Genomic DNA, 22,278 nt, shown 5'->3' on the forward strand with positions numbered 1-22,278 from the left:
GAAAACAATCGTTCGTCATTTCCGCCGGGTGAATGCACGTCCATCCCTCTATACGCTGGGTCCAATCATCCGATTGGAGGCAATTAAAGGCGCGGTACTAACGCTATTCGACCCGCCTAATACAGCATGATACAGCTCGTGAATGTTTAAACTTTCGTGCAATCGCGGCGTACGTCTTGACCATGCAGGGCTCGGAGTCACGCAGCTCATCAAATAGTCACGAACACCCTGAATCCTCGACACCCCAATTAAGGCGACTTGCCTTCTTCCTAATTCTGGAGTCCGGCTAGGCGACGTTATGCATCTATGCAATGCAATCTACCGTGACCCGTGTTAATTATAATCACGCGTCTCTGACGTCGCGGCATTGTTATTGCCGTTCATTACAAACGAAGTTGCGACGTTACTCATACGGTCTGTACGGTGTATGTATATGGGGTATTCCATGCGAACCCAACCAACGTATGATCCTAATCAGTTTTGATTTTGTTGAAAAAGAATTTTCTGCAAATGTCCCAACGCTGAAACAGTATCTTGAATTTTTTCAGATTTTATATGGTGGAATCGGTCTAGAAATGTTCTAAGAGAAAAACAGAAGTTTTGAGAATTTTTTGGGAATTCTCAGACCGTCCAAACAATGTTTTAGTTGACCAAAAAAATAGAAGGTACGAAAGATGGAAAAAAATGGAAAAAAATTGGCCCATCATGGGTCCAGTCTTGAAATGTTTGGAATAGAAAATAGAGTTTCATTGAGTTTATTGAGATTTTTAAAAAAGTTTCCTTTCAAAATCATTTCAAATATTTATAAATAATTGAGCAGTTGTATAAAAAATCTGGAAAAATTCAAGGGACTGTTTCAACGTTGGGACTATTGTAGAAGATTTTTTTTAAACAAAATCAGAAATTGTGAGGGTTGGACATTGGTCGGGTTTGCGTGGAATTCCCCATATATACTCAAGTCACATAATTCTCTTGGCGAATTATCAAGGGTATATAAAATTCGTTATTTCCCTCCTTACACTCTGTAACTTATACGTAAACTTTTACCCTGGCATCCATCATACTCTTCGACGTTATTTATTACATATTGACGTATGTACAACTTTCCTCATCAAACGATCACGTATGGATTACTCTGATATCGCAAGGTACGTTCTCGAGTTTCCGCATGCTTTTCATCTTTCGTCTTATCAGCACGGAAACTCGTTAAGATATTAATGGAAGTATAAAAACCGAACGAAATTCGGCGAAAAGAAATTAGTAAAAAAAAATCAGGCAGTGAATAGACTTACGTATGGTCGAATCGTACGTTCTATTCTTTGTTTTTTCGTTGTGAGTAATAATTAATTGGGAGGACCTAATTCTTTTCCCTTTCATCCTCCCTCCGCGCATAATTATTTATATCCTGTAATACGTAATACATATCATTTGGTTAATTAAGAAATTGCTTTAAACCGCGGGCAAACAATTACGTACGCGTATTATATACGGTCGTAATGTATAACTCAATATGTATGACGCGCACCGTCATTAACTCTTTGTCTATATTTATCCAATCCAATGATATACGTGTTATATGGCAATTAACACAGCCGTCAGCCGTCACTCGACTCTCGACTCTCGACTCTCGACTCTCGTACCTACATCCATTATAGGTGTAACGCATATACGGATGTTTATAGGAGCATTAGGGATAACTAGGGCCAGCGAGTCGAGTGGAGGTTATTTATATTGTCCAAACACGGTTTTACGCCGGCAAATTATTTCCCGATTATTCGTATTATATATATATTAGGGTGATTCGGACAAAAATAATTTGCGATTTTCCATCATGGTAGCTCCTGAAACGATTATTTAGGTTGAGTGAAAGGTTCTGGCAAAAGATGAGAGTTTTACGTTATGTGGAAGATCGCGATCAGTCGATTTTATTACTTTTATACATGTTTTTAAATTTATGAAGTATCGTGAACCAAAATTTTTTCTTTTATTGCTCACATCAATCATAATATAAATTTACGTCACTGAGAAGACCCAGACTTGTAATATCAAGTCTCCAGTTGATGTTTGAGCAGTGGATCTGACGAATTTTTCATTATTAATTCAATCTCATCAAATATTTGTAATTCAATATGAACTTTTAATTTAGGAGAACAAGATTGCTGGATGACATATCGTTGTGTTATAGATCGTGTTCTTTATCTTGAATATAAATCTAGGGGAAGAAGTAAGGATTGAAGTGCTATAACGTGTTTCTTCAGAATTCCAAAAAAATGTGAATAAAAGTGAAGAAACAAATGAGCGCGATCTTCCCCATAACGTAAAACGCTCATCCTTTCACAGAATCTTTCTTTTAACCTAAACAATCTTTTTAGAGGGAGCCACGGTGGAAAATAGTAAATTTTTTTTTTTATCAACACTCTAATATAAATTTATACACATTTGCCTGGCGAAATCAATCCAAAACCTTGTCTCAAATGTCTGATTTTTTCTTATTCATGTGTACTCATAACCTGTGTCTGAACTTCACATTCCAAGTTCAATTTTCCTTAAAACATAATATATAGTTGATGATAGCTCGAGGGATAAATATTAAATTTTTTGCAGATTTTCTTTCAACTGTTGAATAATCGTACATTTTGAAAAGTAGAATGGATTCGAAGGTGCCAGCTGAAACGTTTTTTTCGATTTACCAATTTAAAATTTTCCCAAAATACTGGAATCAACTTTCCACGGTGGAGCTAATATTCACTCACAAACTACAAAGCTTGGCTTTTTTAGGTCGTCGTTTATTTCGTTCAATTATGCAAAATTAATCCACGTATATGTATAAAATACGGTACTCCCCGTTTCACATTACAATTGATTTACTTTTACATGTAATACGTAATATGAAAGACCGCACACGAACAAAGAGAAACTCGAGGATACCGTTTATTTATTCATTAACCAGAAAAACAAAATTCTGCACTAATCAGGCTAAAAGCGCACCCATGCTTGCGACTAATTTCACCTAAGTACTTTTTTCGTTTCTGTTGACATCGCGAAAATGGAATAAGAGGAAAAAAAGAAATTCAAACTATCCCTACCATAACTCAAACAATTTCTCTTCTTTTTCTTACTCAATAAAAATTCAGCACTCGTTGACTCGAACTTTTTGACGAAATCCGCGGGAGGTAAAAAATGTATTCCAGTATTTCGATTCACAGCTTATTATATGTATATATTAGGGTGGTCCTTAATAGGCTCGTTTTTGAATTTTTATGCTCTCAGGGGTTTAAACGCCTTAAAATTGATAAAAAAAAAATAATTCTCTAAAAATCTGAGCGCTCTATATCAACTCTAAGATAGTTCACTTTGTGATGGAAGTATCTTACCGAAAAAAAATTGGGAACAACTTTTTTTGATTTTTGAAATTTTACAATTCGTTGACAAATATACCGAAAATTATGAGAGATACATAGTTTTGTACATAATTGAACGCTCTGGACAAAATTTCCGATGCATAAAATTTGTAAATAAAATCGTTCACATGTAAATTAACGAATTCGATTAAACTTCGAACGTTTATTAAGAAAAACGTTTGTTACGGTGGTGCCAGATTTTTGTGCGGAAATTTAGCGTATCTTCGGTGCTCGCAGGGCTCGAGATTTGAGTTTGCCGAGGAGAAGAACGCGTGCGCGTAGCGAAAACGTGCGTCCAACAGCCACCTGTGCGCCCTCATCCCCTAAGCCGTCTGCCTCCTATTTATATAAAGGGAGCCGAGCCTTCGCCACAGTTCATAATAATACCATCCCGGTGACTGTGTGCAACCCCCAGATCCAGCTGACATCCGTCGAGAAGTTGAAGGACCTTATAAATCCCGGTTGCAAATTATTGCAGTCAGGTAATACTAACCATTCGCTAAGTTTTTTGCCAGTATATATTTATACAATTTACGAATTTCTTCGTCGCGTCAAAAAATACCACCGAGATTTTTATTACGTTGTATGATTCGATATGCGGTGAGATTTTTCTTGTATTTTCTTGTTTTTTTTTAAAATTCTTTCACGTTTTCTTTTTCACAAAGAATGACGAAGAAAAATGCGTTGAATTTATCTTCGTTGTTGTCAAATTTATAATAAATCGTGAAATTTATACCCTTCGCAGTTGAATCTTTATGTTTATAAAGCATCGATGTGTCGAAGATACAGGGAGGAAATTTGTCAAACGTATAACAACGCTGCGTCGGGTCGAACCGCGAATAACGAGATTATAATCAAATTATATGCTACAAGAGAGAAGAGGCGAGCTTGCGGTTTGGGTGAAGTTCGCGGAATACACGCTGCACATTTGAAATAATTACGCGTACGATCGACGGGAATAGGGATGAGCTGAAATCGCGATGAAATATTAATAGGCATGTAAACTACAGCCGAGATTTAATTTTCGGTTAAATATGGTACGCGTTCGATCGTAAATTTCGTCACAGCGATGAAACGACTAATTTATACGCTGACGCGGTTTCAATTCACCTTTGATAGTTTCGGAAATTTTCAGCGTCGTCGACTCGACTTCGGATGATTAAAATTTCACGGTGACATTACCGTCCGAAAAATGCTTGTCTGATTAATTATCATATTATCAGCAAGTGGGCCGAGAGATGAGGATGGGCGGTAAAAGGAAAACAACGGTAAAAATTAAAGTGCCGAGGTCTTTTTTTTTTTTCAAACGCTCTTATTTTCTTGCCGTTCACGTTGCAGAGGCGAAATGAAAGTGGCTAATTTCACTGTCGCTGAAAAAGAATAGGAGAAGGAAAATAAATAGGGAAAAAAACCCGGTGAAAACAACGAGGAGAACGAAACATGATGTACAAATTATTTAAGCGGATCCTTGGTTAATTTTTAATACTCGAGATTAATTATTCAGCGTCGACCTTGGCAGGGTTAACTTTTTTTCATACTTTCTTCCGTTTCTTCTTTTTCCTCTCTCTTTATCTCAGTTTCTCTCTCGCATATCGTTCGATACTGAACATGATTCAGATTGAATGATCGTGCGCTGAAATATACCATCGAATCCTGAGGTCAGGGGCTCTTGTTCTAACTATTTACACACTGTATGCAGCATTGAAACCTCCGTAAGTTGCACGAGGTTTTTTTGTTTTTTTCTAAGGGTAAGGGAAGTTGGTTCGCTCATAATTTCCGGCTCGCTTTAATTTTTTACAACAGGTTCACCTTTCGGTACTATACGTACCGATATGAAACTTGATATACACGTTTTAACGCTTCGTCTCAATGAATTTTCATAGCAATGTATGTATCGTACATCGTACCTATGTATATAACGTCGTTGTACAGCGTATACTTTAACGCACGCCAGGTAATATCATTATTACGCTCAGCGTGATAATAACGAAAGAAAAGAAAGTGAAAAAAATTCATAATTATATATTCTGCATAAAGTACAACGATAAGAATGACGATAATAATAATTATTATTATTATTTATAATGATAATAACGCGAGTTTTACGGTGCCGTATTTATTTATTCCACTCGAGTTTCGGAATTTTATCACGTGACAAACTCAGACGTGACTAACGATGAAAGGTTCGTGCGGAAAATGTAACGGGACAAAATGATACGGAAGTTTGTTGTACGTATAATAACAGGAGGGGGGGGGGGGCTGAAATGAAAAATTTTTACAATTCAAACAAAATTCTAATATATTCACAGCATGTATACATATGAGTTATTGTATGTTATATTACACGCCATTCTTTTTAAGCATTGCAGTAACGTCGCAGAATTAACAAATACGAATGACAATCGACTGAAACAATAACCGTAAACCGCGAGGCAATTTTCAAATGTGTTGTTCGCCGGGAGCCGAGAAACAAAGTTACACGAGGATTAGCCAGCGGTATTCGAATTCATCGGGGTTTATTTGCTAATGCCGAACGAGCTTAGGTGTACTTAGGCACGGTCTCATAGTTTTGAATATTTCAATGCATTATCTTTTGAACAGTTGTAAATACTTATATGTATGCACATGTATAAGCGTAAATTTGTAAATTCAGCCTGCGTATTAACCCGACATAATATCCGAGGATCTAGTATAATTTTTGGATGGAAAATATGTATGTAATTATATGTGATTTATTCATATATATATATATGTGTTTCCGGGTGCGTGTGACATTTTTTCCCCCTGCATTAGAAAGAGAATGTACCAGAGGAAAAAGAGAAACGAAATGGAAGAAAATGGTGAAGAAAGTAATTATACAAGTAATCTAACTGCGTTTCAATTAGTCCCACGCTTTGATCCACCGATTGGTACGGATGCAAATGCCCAAAGAGTTGCGAGTGTAATACGTACGTTCAAAGTATACATATACGTAAAATCTCCGCGGTACGTGTACATGCATACAAACACGGTGTATAAATTCCCTGATTGAAAGACTTCACGGTTCGAAACGCGTATCAGATATATACATATATATATAGGTACGTAGGTATATACAAGAGGGTGTTTCTGCACGATAACGAACCTGCAGAGTATGAAAGGAAGAATCCCAGGGGTCTCATTCCGCGAATGTCTTTTGAGTCTAATACCTTTCGCAAAGTAGAAAGACAAAAAGGGAAAAAAAACCCGGGGGTCGGGGGGGTGGGGGGAACAAAAATAAAAATAAAACAAACGAAAAGTTGAAAAAGATAGAAGAGAGCAATAGAAACCTCGTCAGCAAGTAATTCACCGATTCAATTAGTTATGCATTAATTTCGCAAAAGAAGCTCAATCAACCGTGTAGCAAAAGTTTGTTTAATTTTATTGTAAATTTTGTTATTGTTTTCTTCTTTGGAAATTAAGGAAACTGTAGCTAACGAACGAATCAAACGCTGCTTGTTTCTTCTCTCCTTTGGAACTTTATAACCTTTAACATTTTCTATCACACTGTCCGATTCTTGGATCTAAATTTCTCTCCAAACTTAATTTCGCGAATGCATACGTTTAACATTTGCTTGATACATCGTACGCGTGTCGACACACGTAAGGCTTACCTGCGTACGCGCCCCATTGAATCCAGTCGTACGTATGCATGGACGTGTCTGGCCTGAGAAACGCTGTTACTACTTGTCGAGCGTCTTTTCATATCCGGGATGAATCTCCGGCGATTGCCTGCTTAGCCGGCGTTGGGAGATCTTTGGACGAAGATTGGAACAGAGTTCGGTTTGTTAAGGGGGACGGAAAATTTGCGGCTCGTCCGAAGGTTGGTTGAAAGCGACGGTTAACCTATTTTCGTCGTATTTTAGAAGGTGGAAAGACTCGTCGAGCAGTCGCTGTGAGGCGTGAATTAATACATGCACACAGACATGCCGGAGGTATTACACACCGTCTTCTTCGCGTGCAAAGTTGTATAATGATACATAATAATATATCCCGCTGATGTTAATTATCGGATTATGTTATTGAAAAGAAAATAAATTCGACGCGTTGTTTAAGAAACTTTTTCACATATTTCATCGTTTCGTTCCTTGCGAGCGTATAAATTTTAAATTAAGCACGCGTAGTTTTTCCGTTTCAGTTCGTAGCGGATATTAGTGCGACGGAAGAGTGGAAGTAACGACGAGAAGAAAATAAAAATTGAACGTAGAAACACAGGATACCTAGCAACCGTACACGCGTTATAAAATTAATTAAAGTAGATGAGAATGTAAAGGCGTTGATTAAAATGATTTCTTCTTGTACCTTTTTTCCTCATCCTTCTTCCAATTCCCGTTAGATTTCTCATTAGCAAACGCGTTGTGCGTGTCTATCGATTGATCGGTGCCGCATATTCTTATCTATGTTGGTATATATATATATATATATATATACGCGTCTCCGCTCGATGATGGCAACACTCCGATATGCTTGAAAATTTACACTCATTTTTCTACCGGTCTGTGTGTAATGCCCCCATGTATTATGCACGCGTCGGTAATAAAAACCGTGGCCTCAGATTCCTATCATTTGATTAATATTGAACGTGCAGGTTTTCGAGAAAATAGGTGAAGCTTGTACCTGGCTATTAATATCGTGTGTGCAATTTTATACGTATTCAGGGAGATTAATCGCAAACAATTATTAGCTTCTCCTTTGTTTAATTCGGGTCTCATTCATTTGTTCAACTTCTTCACGCCATTGCCGTAAAAAGTAAGAAAGAAAAAAGCAATCAGTGCTGTTTGAAAATTGAAGAAAATTCTTCTCCACCCCGTTTCGTTACACTATAATAATTATATTCATTGAAAACAAACTCCTGTCAAAGAAGATTCATGAAGGGGCCATCAATCCTCTACGTATCGTGTACGAAGTTTCGTGAAAATGCGGTTCAATAATTGGAAACTTATCACATGAAGAAAAAAAAAAAAAAAACAAATAAGAAAACTAGAAGATACGAACCTCCTCGCCAGTAAATCAATCAAATTTTTCTTACGCATACACGACGAGAGGGATTACAATTCCACGTGAATTGAACAACATTCGGAATACTTTCCATGTCAATCTATCTGAAAATCTGAAGAACTTTGAATAGGCCGGGATTTTCTATTTAACATAGAAAAAAATTATGAAAATGTCTATTATATATTATATAATTTTAACCAAGTACCGAACATACCTGCATAATAATTAGTATATGTGTATATGTATTATACACGCGTGATTCAGCTTATAATAAAAAACTTGCACAATTTTTAACACAGCGTTCAATTTTCCTGTGCGTTATTTTATCTTTTATGGATACACAAGGTGTCCGGAGGAATACAACATTGTGTTTGAAAAAACTGGAGAAGTCAGGAAATTCAAAACGTCAACTCTGCCACGTCAGGTTCTGTTCGTCATTATTTTACGACTGGTTGGATGTGTTGTGCCGGTGTAACGGGCCCCTTGGCACAAACGTCACGTTTTATCATTCGCAAATGTATACCCATCCCATCAGTTGTACGGTCTGTGCGTGTGAAGGGGCGGATGGAGATTTGCGATCAGGAATAAATAGTAACGGCCCGGCACAGTTTTCGCTAATACAGTTCGGCAGTTATACCCATAACGCAAAGTATTCATGGTCCTAAAATTCGCTAAAGGCCGAAAGCGTGTAACGGACGGTCTGCACTATTAGGCTGTAAAATAAAATATTGTAGGTACTTTTTTTTTTATTCACCCGTATATCGGGCCAAAGGGACCGTCGCTAAGCCAAAGTGGAACCCTGTGTTATTGAATAATAATGTATGCGTTGGGCCACACATTTGCTTGTAATATTTACCGCTGTCGTAAATAGGTATGATATATTTAGCGATCATTCGGGGATCGAAGTCGCAGTTTATAGAATTTGGCGAGAGAAGGATAAAAATGTTTTTATCACTGTTCCAACGAAGCGGGTACAATGTACCAGATTTTTTTTTTTTTTTATTTTGATCACATTCTTGTACGATTACAATAGATTCGCGGTGTAACGTGATTTCAAAGAGTCCTTTTACTATTATCAGGTACCTATAGGCACCTATACGTGTACGTACGTACCGCATCGAGAATGGCGGAAGAGTAATTTCCGGTAGGTAAATAAGCCGTTCTGCCGTGCAATGTAGACGTTCTTATTATTCTTCAAATAACATTACTCGCGCGTGAACGGAAATTGGGTTTACAGGGCGATAATATTTACCTGCCTAATGGAACTTCGAATCTAGCCTAGGCGTAAGAAATGTTATACATGTATATGTATACGTATACGCGAAATATGAGCTAGCCACGTTTTTCTTTTTTTTTTTCTTCTTCTTTATCATGCAGCTGTCACGTACGTCTTCATTTGTATAATAATATATACGTATGAGCGCGTGTGTGTGTGTCGTGTGTACTCACATACCTAATGCAATTTGCTTCGAACCCTTTCGTTCCAATCTATATGCTATGTGTACCATTAAGCGTATATCTATAATATAAGAACCAATGGAACGAGTGTTTTTTGAATCGCTACAGTTTTTAACCACAGCTCATCTGGTTCACGACGATACGTATACTATATGCACGAGGTGTAATTTCGTTGAAAGAATTCGTTTCGAGTTCAAAAGGATTCGCGACATAAAAATTACAAGCTTTTTTTCCACTGAACGTATAATCTCGTATGCTTTGAAAATTTTCTCTCCAATTTTTCAAACTCGTACGACTGTCCGCATAAATATACGGTGTATAACATACGTTTTTGAATATTATTATTTTTTTTATTATCATGATTATTATTATTATCATTACACGTGTCTTTGAATTTTTTTCTCATCGTTCTTTTTCCGCTCAATTTAAGAGAATGTGAAATTTTTCAATTCTGTCAAATTCTGTAGTGAGAGACATTTTGATGTGTAAAATGCTTTTTGCAGCACTGTTGGATCAGTTCAATTTGAAAGGTTCTTTTTTTACAGAATCAGTTGCGTCTAAACACGTGTACAAGGACTGATTTTGATTTTCCAAGATTTGTCAGAATTGGGTATGTCGGTGAACTTTCACTCCTCCAACCTCCCCGTGAAATATCTCCGTAGGCATAATCACGCGCGAATCTAGGTTATTATACCGCCAGAAATTCTCCTTTGACTGACTGACTTCAGACCCAGAATAGGTAAGAGGAATTAGATTATCAATCTCAGAGAAGCCGAGTATACAATAATAGTCACTAGCAACGCGGATTCGCATACGTCAAGAGAAATTTCTAGTTGCAACGGATATACTATTCAGACCTTACAAATTACTTCAATCCTTTATCATAACCGAAAAATATGACTCTGCAATTCGTGTATACGAAGAGAAATTGAATAATACAGTTTATTCTTTTTTATATCACGCGGTCACTTTTACTTAACTACTCACAAATATATTCTTGTGCAGCGATTAATTGGTTTTGAGGTCTTACTTGACTGTTAACAATATAGCAAACTGGACGAACATATTTAATGTTGTAATATCAAGTAGAAAATTTACGGTAATGACAATTATAATTACCTGAGCGTTTCAGAACAAAATAGTTTGCAATTTTCCATCATGGTACCGCCTAAAAAGTATGGTCAGGCTAACAGACAGGTTCTGTGATTAGATGAGTGTTTTACGTTACATGGAAGATCGCGATCAGTTGATTTTTTACTTTTGTACATTTTCTTAAATTTGTGAAGTATCGTGAATAAAAATTTTTCTCTTATTGCTCACATCAATCTTAATATAAATTTAGGTCACTAAGAAGACCCAGACTTGTAATATCAAGTCTCCAGTTGATGTTCGAGCAGTGGATCTGACGAATTTTTCATTATTAATTCAATCTCATAAAATATTTATAATTCAATATGAACTTTTAATTTAGGAGAACAAGTTTCCTGGATGACATATCGTTGTGTTTTAGATCGTGATCTTTAGCTTTAATATAGATCTAGGGGAAGAAGTAAGAATTAAATTGTTACAACGTGTTTCTTCACAATTTTAAAAAAATGTGTGAAAAAAGTGAAAAACCAAACGAGCGTCATCTTCCACGTAACTTAGAACGCTCATCTTATCACAGAATCTTTTTTTTAATGTAAACGATATTTGTAGGGGGTGCCAGGGTGGCAAATCGTAAATTACTTTTTTCTGAAACACGCTAACAACTACACTGTAAATACAGTTATTTGCGTCCACGCAAATTTTCTTATAAATTCATCAATAATAAAACAGATACGAATATTAAAATATATTAAGGATACAAATTTCAATCAGTGCAATTTGACACCCGTTATATACCAACTTGGGCCATTATTCGCAATCGTTATACGCGTTAGCACCTCGTTCATCATCGGGTCAATTGATAAATTCACTTATGTTCATATAAACGAGTGTCCTACGCACCTTATGCCTATGAATACACCATAAAATATCTGCAAAATTTGCACAACACGTACGGAACATCGACAATCTGTGAACGTATGACGGCTAAAATCCCGACTGTTACGTATAATATCCCTGATCGATTTTTAAAGATAACGAGCCGTACGCTGCGGCCGTAGGGAAAATCGTAAACGCGTGTGAAAATGTGCGGGTGAAGTCCGAGAAAGATTCGAGGTTGTATATAATTCTTTTCCCAACCCTATTATCGTTTTATAATAATTTATATACAATGTGTTCTTGACCCAAGTTTAATTAAACATTATTTCAGGTCCCACGACCCGCTGTCTCAATTTCCTGTTAACAATTCTCCGTTTCTTCATTCAATTACAGTGCCAATTATGACAGCCCCCAAAAGCTACGTTGCCGCGATGTTACTCGTCGTTGTTATCGCCTCGGATGTTCATACAGCCGAATACGCCGATTACGACGGTAAGCTGACCCATACGCTTCGATTCTTCCCATAATACCATTTTTTCCTCTTTTTTTCCTCACTCAGTTTTTTTTCTTTTTTCTTTTTTTTTTTTACCACAGTGTAACGGGTTTTCTTTTTTATTTTTTCTTATCGACTTTCCTTCGTTTATTCCCGATCAAATTTACATTAGCTTTTTTCCGTTTTTATCACCAGGGCCGTTATATACTACTTAATTAGAATATTTATTTCACGTGTATATAATACAATATGATACCCGAAAAAAATTCTCATACCGATAAGGATCTTGTTCATTAATTCCAAAGCCCTCTTTTTCTCATCGCTGAATATTAAAAGGGGAATTTTGAACATTGTTATATATATTTTTTCGAAAAACGATACCTTTTTTTTTTTTTCTTCTTTCTTTTTAATCGACAAAAAAGTTAGTTCAACGTTCACGTCCCGTTTTTCACATTTATTTTTTGTCGGGGGTGAAAACTTTCGATAACTAATTATTGCATATTCCCCTCATGCACATGGAAGGTCTTTCTTCTTCGTTATCATCTAGTTCCATCAATCTATTTCTCATGAAATTCGTCTTCCTCCAGCAGCCCTGCACGAAATTTCATCACCAGCAATCGCTTTGCACGCAGGGCAGCGAATTCCCCAGCGGCCATTTCATTAATCGTTTCGGTTGCCCTTATATACCACTGTGCTGATGTCCTTTTCAACCGCGTCCCGCAGAGTTAACTTTAGGCAACGTCGATGCACCAACGTTAACTCTCTCTCTCTCTCTCTTTACCTCTCAAGTCGTCTGGGTGTTTCATACATTATAATATTAGGGTTTGCGACGCGACGAGCCTTGGCTAACAGGTATAATAAGCAAAATTAGCACCACGGCTGAGTGCCTGGTATACCTACTGAGTTTCAAGTATTATAATTACGACTGGAATTGTTCAACTCGTTGGAAGGATCGCTCTCTGTTTTGCAAGGATCTGCTCCTGCGGTAGGAGATATATTCGCGTCTAGATTCTAGATGTGAGAAAAGTTTTTTTGTCCAGGCTATAAAAACCTGTAGGCTTGTACGTTTGGAAGCAAGTTTATATTTTTCACTTAAACTTGGAATTTTTTTTTTTCTATATTATAGTAAAAACGATCTCGAAGCTGAAGGATATTTGATCTGAAATTTAATATAAAAAAAAAAATCATCCTTCAATACGATATTTTCTTGCTTGAACAACGTGGGGAAGAATTCAAATTTTTTTTTTCACACTTTTGTTTTCACCGGACGCTTTTAATGATACGTAATCGATACTGGAAGCATTTTTTACAGTGAATTAAATTCTTTATGAAAATGTCACGTAAATATTTCCTGCAAAGTCAACAGCTTAGCCACTACAGACATCAAAAGGATGACTTTTTGGGTTACGTTGGGTATAAATTTTCATTGAACCCAGTTTGAGCTCCAGTTTTGCTGAACCGACAAATTTATATAAAATAATATAATTCTCTGTTAAATGATTTCAATATCAAGTTGGTACATTTAAATGGGGCTGAATGCTTACAATTTAAAAGACAGAAAAAACAACAATTCTCCTCACACGTATTATTTAAATATGAAAACTCGCAAATTTTGTCGACCTTTCAAAATTGAATTCAAAATATATATCCTCATGCGAGAATTTCTTTTCTTCTATTAACAGAAAGTATTTTCCGAGTGGAAGCAAAATCAAAAGAGCGTTTCCTTCGATACGAAACGTCCTAAACATATTATTATGATTATTAAGAAAATATTCCTGTTTTTCACGACCGCAATTCTTACCAATCTCGGTAAGTACAACGATCTTTTCGCTTCTCAGTATTGGAAGTGTCACTTAGCAATGCGTCGTCTGTTGGAAAAAAAAATCAAACCGTTGCAATCAGGCTGACAGCTGACCGTGTTTTTTCGCGTGTGGAGAATATCACAGGTATATTATCGATTACTTTTCATTAATTTGGGTGAAACAAGTAATTTGTCTCGGTTAAAATTAAAAGTTCAGGTTCCGTAGCGATAAAATGGCGATGACAACCAGGCCTCTGACGTCATGAATATATTTTCCAATTCCGCATAAGAGTCTCGTTACGTAAAAAAAAATTCCTAGAAATGCTCTTCCGATGTCAAATGTTGAGTCACGTCGACCTGAGTTCGTCGAGTTGGGTATCGACGACGTCCCCAAATGGGGATGAAAAAAGAAAAAAAAGGAAAATAAGAACTCGAAGGTCTCTCTCAGCTCGGCATGTATTCCTTGGCTGAGGGTCTGCAGGGCGTCGTATGAGCTATCCATCCCACCCTAACTTGCTTATGCAAAACCGGTGGACCGTGTGTTCTCTTGGACGTGGGTCGTCCTCTTAACCCTCCACTGTGCTCTTAGCCATCCCCTGCAGTGTACCTACGTTATATGTATATATATATAATGTATACATATACATATACATACACAAATATATATATATATATATATATATATATATATATATATATATATATATATATATATATATATATATATTCAAGCTCGTTTTGAACCTGTTACCCGGTTTACACCCTGGACAAGAGGAGTTTGGAAACGTGAACGTTTAGACCATGATCGGAGTTTGTTGAGGTGTAAATCGTTGGGTTATTTTTTTTTTTATCTTCATTTTTGCGGGTTCGTTTAAAAGTTTTCTCATTTGTCACATGGTAATTATTTTTGCAAAGAATTTTCGTTAGCCCGTTCGATAGTAATTATTATACTCGGACTGCAACATATTATTCGGATTGTTTATCAGGGATGAACTCGAGACTTCATTCAATTTTCTTTTGTTCTTTCAACAGTATTAATGCGGCAATTAAATAATGGTTCGCCCCCTTTTCGTTCTCTCATTGTTGAAACGGTTATCGCAGAATATAGTAGCTTACACTTAACTCGATTCCTACTCACTGTATTTAATTGTTTAGCACTTTCATTACATTTGATTTCAAACCCGTCCTTAAGGGGCGAAAGAGTGATTTCAAGTCACCCTTTTACCCTTGGAGAAAATTGGGCTTATAATTGTCACGGGGCGAGAACCGGGTGTAAGTTCGACGAGGAATCAGAGAATCAGAGGAATCGTCCCGATATTTTTTCCCTTTTTTTTTACCCCGTTCTTCCGCCTCATTAAGCTCGATAAAGATGCAACTCAATTATCTCACAATCACATCATTTTGTTGAATATTTTTCTCTCCTCGCGTTATTCTTCTTAAATGGTTGCAACGAGAATAATATTTTTTACCACTTTTTCCACGCAATCGATCATTGCGCTTCATGCACTTCCTTTCAATTTCTTATTTGCACAGCTGGCGGAGACTCGATTCTGCTTTTTTACATCAAACTTTCGTTCAATTTTCCTTCCATTTGACACTGTATAGCTGGTCGAGCCGATCCATGACTGGAAAAATTCAAGGCGAAAGCGTTTGCAAGGAATTATTAATACGTTCAGCGGAGAGGAACTTGTATCGTAAAAAATCTACAAAGCTTTGTCGTTCACCGCAGGTATGTCGTCGGATTCCGATGGGCACGATGCTCGTGACTTGTACAACGCACTCCAGCAACAGGAGGACCCGAATGCCGTAAAATTATGGAATATTCCAATCCAGCATTTAATGGTTCGCAAATCTCAGCGTTCACCTTCGTTCCGACTCCGATTTGGCCGCCGTTCCGACCCTCTAATGTCCGTAAGTCGAATTCACATTTTTCAATGTGTGAAAATTCAACCAAGATATTTTCAACTTACTGACACGTTATTTGTATTTTTTTTTTTGCTCTGCCAAAACTTGTCATTCGTTTCAAAACTTGTTCCTATTCGCAGAACGATATTTCCGGCCAAGATAATTCCGTTGAGAGAAAATCCGTGAGGTCGCCTTCTTACAGGCTACGATTTGGTCGGCGCAGCGATCCTGAACTTTCGGTAACCGTTTACACGATTATTTGAGATATATTTGCACGAAGCATGATTTACCTTTTGCACCAATTATCAGGAAATTCATTGGAATGTTTTACGCTGACGAATGGTTTTTCAGGAGGATTTTATGGCGAGAAAACCAAGCAGGTCGCCATCTTTTAGACTGAGATTCGGACGTCGGAGCGATCCCCTTATAAATGTGCGTTAAATGTCTTTGGTTTGATTATTAATATTTTTCATCGGTGCGTGAGTTTATTGTGTCTGGTAAAAGAAACTATATTCATAAATTACTTTACACGGAGAGTTTAACAGATTTTCCATGTCCACTAATATTACCGAAACGAGTAACAAGGTGGAATAAAATTTATAGAAAACTACGTTCGGACCAGTTAAATTGAATGTATTTATTGACAAATTGACGGTGGGCAAGTTGAGAACAGTTACCGAGAATGATCACTTGTTCATTTGAAAAGATCGCGCAGTATCTACTTGCGATGTAAAATCAATTAGAAATTAGAGGAAAATATTTATCTTCGAAAAGTTCGTACAAAGTCAATTTCAAGCACTGATTCCATTTCTCGGGAGAAAAAAGGCTCAAAATTTATCTAACAATTGCAGCATGATCTTGCGAGCTCGTTTCCCGGCGAAGACTACTTAGACAGAAAGATAGTCAGATCGCCGTCTTACAGACTTCGTTTCGGCAGGCAGAGTGGCTTGGTTGATTCGGTACGTCAGAATTCGAAATTGTTTTTTCCCAAACAGGGATGAATGGCCGTTCGTTTTTATTTTCTTCTTTCATTTCGATTCCCTTTATTTTTTTGCACGTCCGTTTCGCCTCGAATTTCATTGCTTTTACAGATAGATTTTGGTATTTTAGTTCTCATTCACTTTTGTCAGTGACGATATTGTTTCACAAAGCATCGATCGTTCGATATGTGTTTAGACGGAAGTTCAACCTGGTACGACATCGGAAAAGGAATCAGCAGCGGTGGTTGAAGAGAATTAATTGCGCAACGTAAAGAAAGAAAATTATCTCCGTCTTCTAACGTTATCATTATATATTACATACCTACACATAAACATTATAATGCAGCTGCAGAAACTTTGCTATTAACGATATACTTGTCTTCTTTCTGATCTGCATATTTTTCAGCCGAACATTTGTAATAATAATAAGGATGATAATGATAATAACTACATTAATAATACTAATATATACAAACACATCTATTACCTGTGTGCAGTGCATATAATGTTGATGAATTCAATTTGTTTGTAATTGAGAAAAAATCAAACTATACAGATCAATGTAAAGTTTATTTACTTCAAATTCATTTACGCTATTCCTGGGAATGTCTTTTTCCGTATCGGTTATTATTTTTTGCCTGTGCAGTTATTATTTGTCCACATGAACGTATAAATTGAAAAAAATTGTGCCAAATTAATCCAAATATAAATTTTTGTGTACATGATTCATTGTCATAGTATGAATTATATGTAACGCTCCACGTTTTCACGCATCTGGGTTCAAACCACGTGGAATTGATTTCACATTGTATTGTATTTTATAATTTCGTGAAAAAGTATTTTTGATACATATAACGAACTTGCTTTGAGTAAATGTATTATATTAATTGTATGTCGATAAGTTAGCACGTTAAATGCACAAATAGGATTCGTCGCAGACGGGAGATAGTCTTTTTATGCAATTGCAATTTTTCCTCGTCTCCTTGCACTGTTTCGCAAATATACTATCAAGCGTATTTTCCAAGGCTGAATTTGTTCCACGACAATTGTCCACGACTTTTTTTGCCCACTGGAAACAAGAATATGGGTTACAAAAAGATCACAAGACCACGATAAAAAGAAAAAGCTACATGCACACGAGAAAATGATCGTTAAAAATTTGCACGGATAGAACCAGTAGGGTAATATTTACGTAAAGCAAATGGTGTCGATTCCCAAATTTATAAAATATGTTTATAATAGCTCAGTCGCTATGTAGAAAAAAGATACCTGAAACTGCAATTTTTCTACACCACTATTGCCTTTCTCTAATTGTTAGGTGGGAAGCGTCATTGATAGTCGATGGTCAGAATTTCGACAAGATTTTGCAGTAGTTTAGGCCGCCATCTATAATTTATGGTTTAACAAGTCGGAAAGTATCGATCGTAGACAACAAATTTTTAGTCAAACGTTGAAAATGGGCGAGTTATTTGACAAAAACAAATACCCCCATGAATTCAAAATGGCGGACGAAGCTACTACAGAATCTGGTCGAATTTCTGGATTTAGATTACACTTGACGTGAAACCTCCCCTCCCATCGATTCGAAAGAGGAAAAGAGTCGTATCGACAAAATTGCAATTCCGACTGGATTCTAGGCTGCACCTGAAAGTATTCCCTGACTCTTATATCGCTCCATCCTAGTGGCGGACTCTTCTGAATATCGCGCAAGTTGTAAATCTTATCGGCCAACGTGACCAGTTTGGCTCGGTCGCTTCGGCTCGTTGCGTTTTCAATTTGCAAACGTTTCCTCTCCGCCTTGGGAAGACTTTTGTCGTCCGTCACCTCGGCGACAACTTTCCGCACCGTTTCCCCGAACTCTTTCTCTATCTCTTCGAACGAAGTTTCCGTGTCTTCGACCGTGTCGTGAAGCAAAGCTGCGAGTATCACGATCGGATCGTAGACGCTTCCCTCGTTTGCCAGAATATTCGCGACCCCTGAAACGGCGGAATTAAGGATCGGACGATTAATCCTCGCGATCGGTAAGGAAAAAGATTAAAAGATAAAGGCGTAATCCGACGAAGATAAAAATATAAGCCCTTTGAACGCTGCAACAACGTTTGTTCCTTCAAATTTTGATTTTTCTCACCCAAGGGATGATTTATGTACGGTGTTTCAGCGGCGTCTTTTCTCCTTTGATTGCTGTGCTTCTCGGCGGCAAAATTCGCGCACTTCAACACCATCGACAGAAGTTCCTCTTTCGTTGTAGGTTTCAAGCAGGATCCACACTCGCCGGGTATTACCAGCGGATCGTTGATCGTATCTCTGTCGGCGTTGCAGCTGTCTTCGGATTTTTTACACTCCTCTTCCGGATTTGCGGCTAATTCCTTGTCCGCGTATCGGTTCAGGAAAGATCCTTTGTCAACGCGGAAATTCATCGCTTGATGTTAGAAGAGTGAAATATCGCAATTCGCTATCCGTAACGGATTACGAAATTTTATAAATAAAATATGCATACACCGCCTTGTGCAAATGTCACACGACACTAATATTAAACCGCGTGTTATGAATCTCAAGCTTTTGCATCAAGAGCGAACACTCTGTCAAGAATTTTAGGCGGCAGTATATGTATAACTCACAGCGTCATCTTGCCAAAGAAATATCGCACTAGAAATTTAAGATAAGCTGGCCGATTCTTCTACCCTCGGTAGAAACTACAGAGCATTCATTAACAACGAATATTTTTAATTTCTGGGAGAATAAGCCGCGACTACAATATAGTATAATTATTATCAAAGAAGAAATTAACACTTGTATAGCGTATTCGAAAAAAATTTGAACTATTATCGTTTTTATCGTTTTAATCGTTTTACAATATTTCTACGAACGGTTATAGCTAGACCTTGTGAACAATCAGGTGTTGATAATCTACTCGATAGATAACTAACACGTAGCTGGCAGCTGACCGACGGTCGAATAGTTTTCTGTTTTACCTTTTTGTTTCTGTACGACTAGTGTAATCAGCAATTGAATTTGTTGTCTGATATAGAAAAGAATTGAACACAATCTTATAGTCAAGTTCAGATTCGGCTTTTCATTTATTTTTCATACCGTTTTTGTCGCAGGCATTTTTTAATCTGTATTGACTTGATTAAAAAAATAAATACCCTTTATATAACAAATTATTGGCGAAGGATATTATCAATGCGGAACATGCGAATGCGAGTGTATAATGTTCGTAATGCGTCATGACGCGTGTCTCATGTTTCTGCGAAAATCATGATACGAGGGGGAGAAATTAACCTTCGCTTCGATGAATTTGAAACTAATCACCAGTGTCAATAAAAGGCGGAAGACCTGCACGTTTTCGATCATCGTTCCTGCTCTCCACGTTCATTGAACCGACTTCGTACACTGCAATTCCCTAGGGAGATGCAAAAAGCTGACGGGAAAAAGCTGGCGAAGAAAGGGAGGGTTGGAAAAAAAAAACTGGAGGTGGGGATGGAATAATTGCGTTATAAATAATCATCAGTAATTACAAGCAAGTAATACAAAGTACAAGATATTCCTGAATTATTGGATAAAAAAAAAAATTGGCATTATTTTTCAATGTATTTATGTAATTGTTTTATAAAAATTGTCTGCAAATAGAAGTACAGAAAGATACTTTACTGATTTGTTCTGAACTTTCAGTAACAAACTGCTTCGAATTGTCTCTATACTAATTATAATTAGTTTATGATATATACTGATTTGATGCGATAATTTATGAACTGAACTGCGTTATTACACATAGGTTTATTAAGTTGCAGAATTTTACGAAGGCAGTAGAAGGTTCCCACCGTGCACCCGAACGCGATCAATTATAGGTGATGATGATGATGCAGTGCCAAAATCCCCAGCGTACTCACTACCGGCCTGATTAAATAGGCTTAATTCAATCGTCGGGGGTCTCGAGTGTCGAACGTGGATCGCCGCATGTCGCGTGCCCCGATCTCGAGTGCGTTTCGCTTCTTTAGTCCTGTGCCAAAAAGAGAAATAGAAGGGGAAATAGAGGAAGAGAGAGAGAGATGCGATGAAACGTTTCTATTATTCAGCTGAGCGGATTTCACTCGCAGTAAACAAGCAAATCGATTTAGACACCGCGGCACGCGCATGATTCGCTTTGTCGAAAGACCGGCTTATTATTCGACTCGGCTGCTCTTTATTATAATTCATGTCAAATTAATCCATGCATTCTTGATTTCGAACAAACGGAAACGCGTCGTCTATACTCGAGGCATATTATGTTATACGTCTCGATTCCCTCGACGATCATGTCCGACTGCACAAACGGCCTTGTTCGCTTTCGTTGAAAATGCCGTGTGATGTATAATGTAATTCTGCGGGGGAGAACAACTCGGCGAATTGGCGTGTCAATTTCCGGTTTGATTATTCACAACAATCCCGAATTGTTGAGAATTATCTCGAACGGAATGCGAATCGATTGGAATTATTTTAAGTTTCGTTGAATTAGTGTCGTGGATAATTTCTTGAACGATGTGAAAATTTTCAAAGATCTCTCCACAGTATTATTACAATGTAACAAAATTGATCGAATCGGGTAAATTGATCGAAGTAGAATAAATTGAGTATTATAGGTTCGTCAGCTGAAAAATAATACGATTTGAGATGGTCAGACGTTGATTGTTTATCAAATTGCAACATTCGATAACTATCCTGATTTCTGTTGTTTATCATGTTGTTATTGTTGAATATTTAATTTTTCAAAATTGAAATATTGAAAAATGAAAGAATATACGATTCGGTGTATTTGTGAGAAACAATGACTTTCGACTGAAATTTTACCAGTCTGTTTTTGTCGCCGTTGAGCGGTTTGAAATGAAAAATCTACATCGATAAAATCTCAGCTTGAGATATTCTTTTTTTATATTTACATTTCTACGTGAAACGAGAATAACCGTAACTCACGGATGTTTTGATTCGATACCAGTATTGATTTTCAAATCTAAAACCACGAAAACGGGAGATTTTTAATTTTAGGCAAGAATCTTCCGCCCATGTTAAACCCCGGCTTGCAAGAACTCGAATAAAAATTCTGCCATCACATATGCGCGACTTCCCATCACATGACTGAGATTGAAAAGAGAACCGAGCTTAAAAAGCCGGAACAGAGAGTCCATGTTTCTAATAATATCCCCCGGGATCAGAGGCACACGTTGCCAGTGGTTTTTACCTGGGTGTAATCCGGGTGTTTTCGCGAGGACATGCAGCCCGTGC

The 22,278-nt window shown here is 37.2% G+C and overlaps 3 protein-coding genes across 4 annotated transcripts in view; 1 reads left to right on the plus strand and 2 right to left on the minus strand.

The window, feature by feature from the left end:
- LOC124185487 overlaps positions 1-7,458 on the minus strand; it is a 16,513-nt gene extending 9,055 nt beyond the window's left edge. The window contains exon 1 of the mRNA XM_046576331.1: positions 7,034-7,458. The gene's annotated coding sequence lies outside the window, so the exon portion shown is untranslated. The remainder of the gene's footprint in view (positions 1-7,033) is intronic.
- LOC124185634 (short neuropeptide F) lies at positions 3,757-17,744 on the plus strand. Its single transcript, XM_046576570.1, has 7 exons — positions 3,757-3,883; positions 12,234-12,332; positions 15,864-16,045; positions 16,180-16,278; positions 16,391-16,471; positions 16,891-16,998; positions 17,216-17,744. Exons 2-7 carry the CDS (start codon positions 12,242-12,244, stop codon positions 17,276-17,278), a joined length of 624 nt encoding a protein of 207 aa, XP_046432526.1. The 5' UTR covers positions 3,757-3,883; positions 12,234-12,241; the 3' UTR covers positions 17,279-17,744.
- On the minus strand, positions 17,571-19,558 carry LOC124185618 (guanosine-3',5'-bis(diphosphate) 3'-pyrophosphohydrolase MESH1). 2 transcript variants are annotated; one of them, XM_046576545.1, is made up of 3 exons: positions 19,148-19,558; positions 18,664-18,995; positions 17,571-18,088 (listed from the first exon to the last, which is right to left on the minus strand). In XM_046576545.1, the coding sequence occupies exons 1-3, from the start codon at positions 19,434-19,436 to the stop codon at positions 17,930-17,932; spliced, it is 780 nt and encodes a 259-aa protein (XP_046432501.1). In that variant the 5' UTR covers positions 19,437-19,558; the 3' UTR covers positions 17,571-17,929. The 2 variants fall into 2 exon arrangements, with proteins under 2 accessions (XP_046432501.1, XP_046432492.1); XM_046576536.1 differs by lacking the exon at positions 17,571-18,088 and having other exon boundaries at positions 18,095-18,995.
- Positions 19,559-22,278: the final 2,720 nt, after the last annotated feature.

Source organism: Neodiprion fabricii, chromosome 1 (assembly GCF_021155785.1).
Source record: "Neodiprion fabricii isolate iyNeoFabr1 chromosome 1, iyNeoFabr1.1, whole genome shotgun sequence".
Lineage (NCBI taxonomy): Eukaryota > Metazoa > Arthropoda > Insecta > Hymenoptera > Diprionidae > Neodiprion > Neodiprion fabricii.

Coding starts and splice junctions, on each gene's coding strand:
- LOC124185634 (XM_046576570.1), top strand. CDS start 12,242: ATGACAGCCCCCAAAAGCTACGTTGCCGCGATGTTACTCGTCGTTGTT. Junction 16,279..16,390: donor GCAGCGATCCTGAACTTTCG/GTAACCGTTTAC, acceptor ATGGTTTTTCAG/GAGGATTTTATGGCGAGAAA. Junction 16,472..16,890: donor GGAGCGATCCCCTTATAAAT/GTGCGTTAAATG, acceptor TAACAATTGCAG/CATGATCTTGCGAGCTCGTT.
- LOC124185618 (XM_046576536.1), bottom strand. CDS start 19,436: ATGAATTTCCGCGTTGACAAAGGATCTTTCCTGAACCGATACGCGGAC. Junction 18,996..19,147: donor GTACATAAATCATCCCTTGG/GTGAGAAAAATC, acceptor CCGCCGTTTCAG/GGGTCGCGAATATTCTGGCA.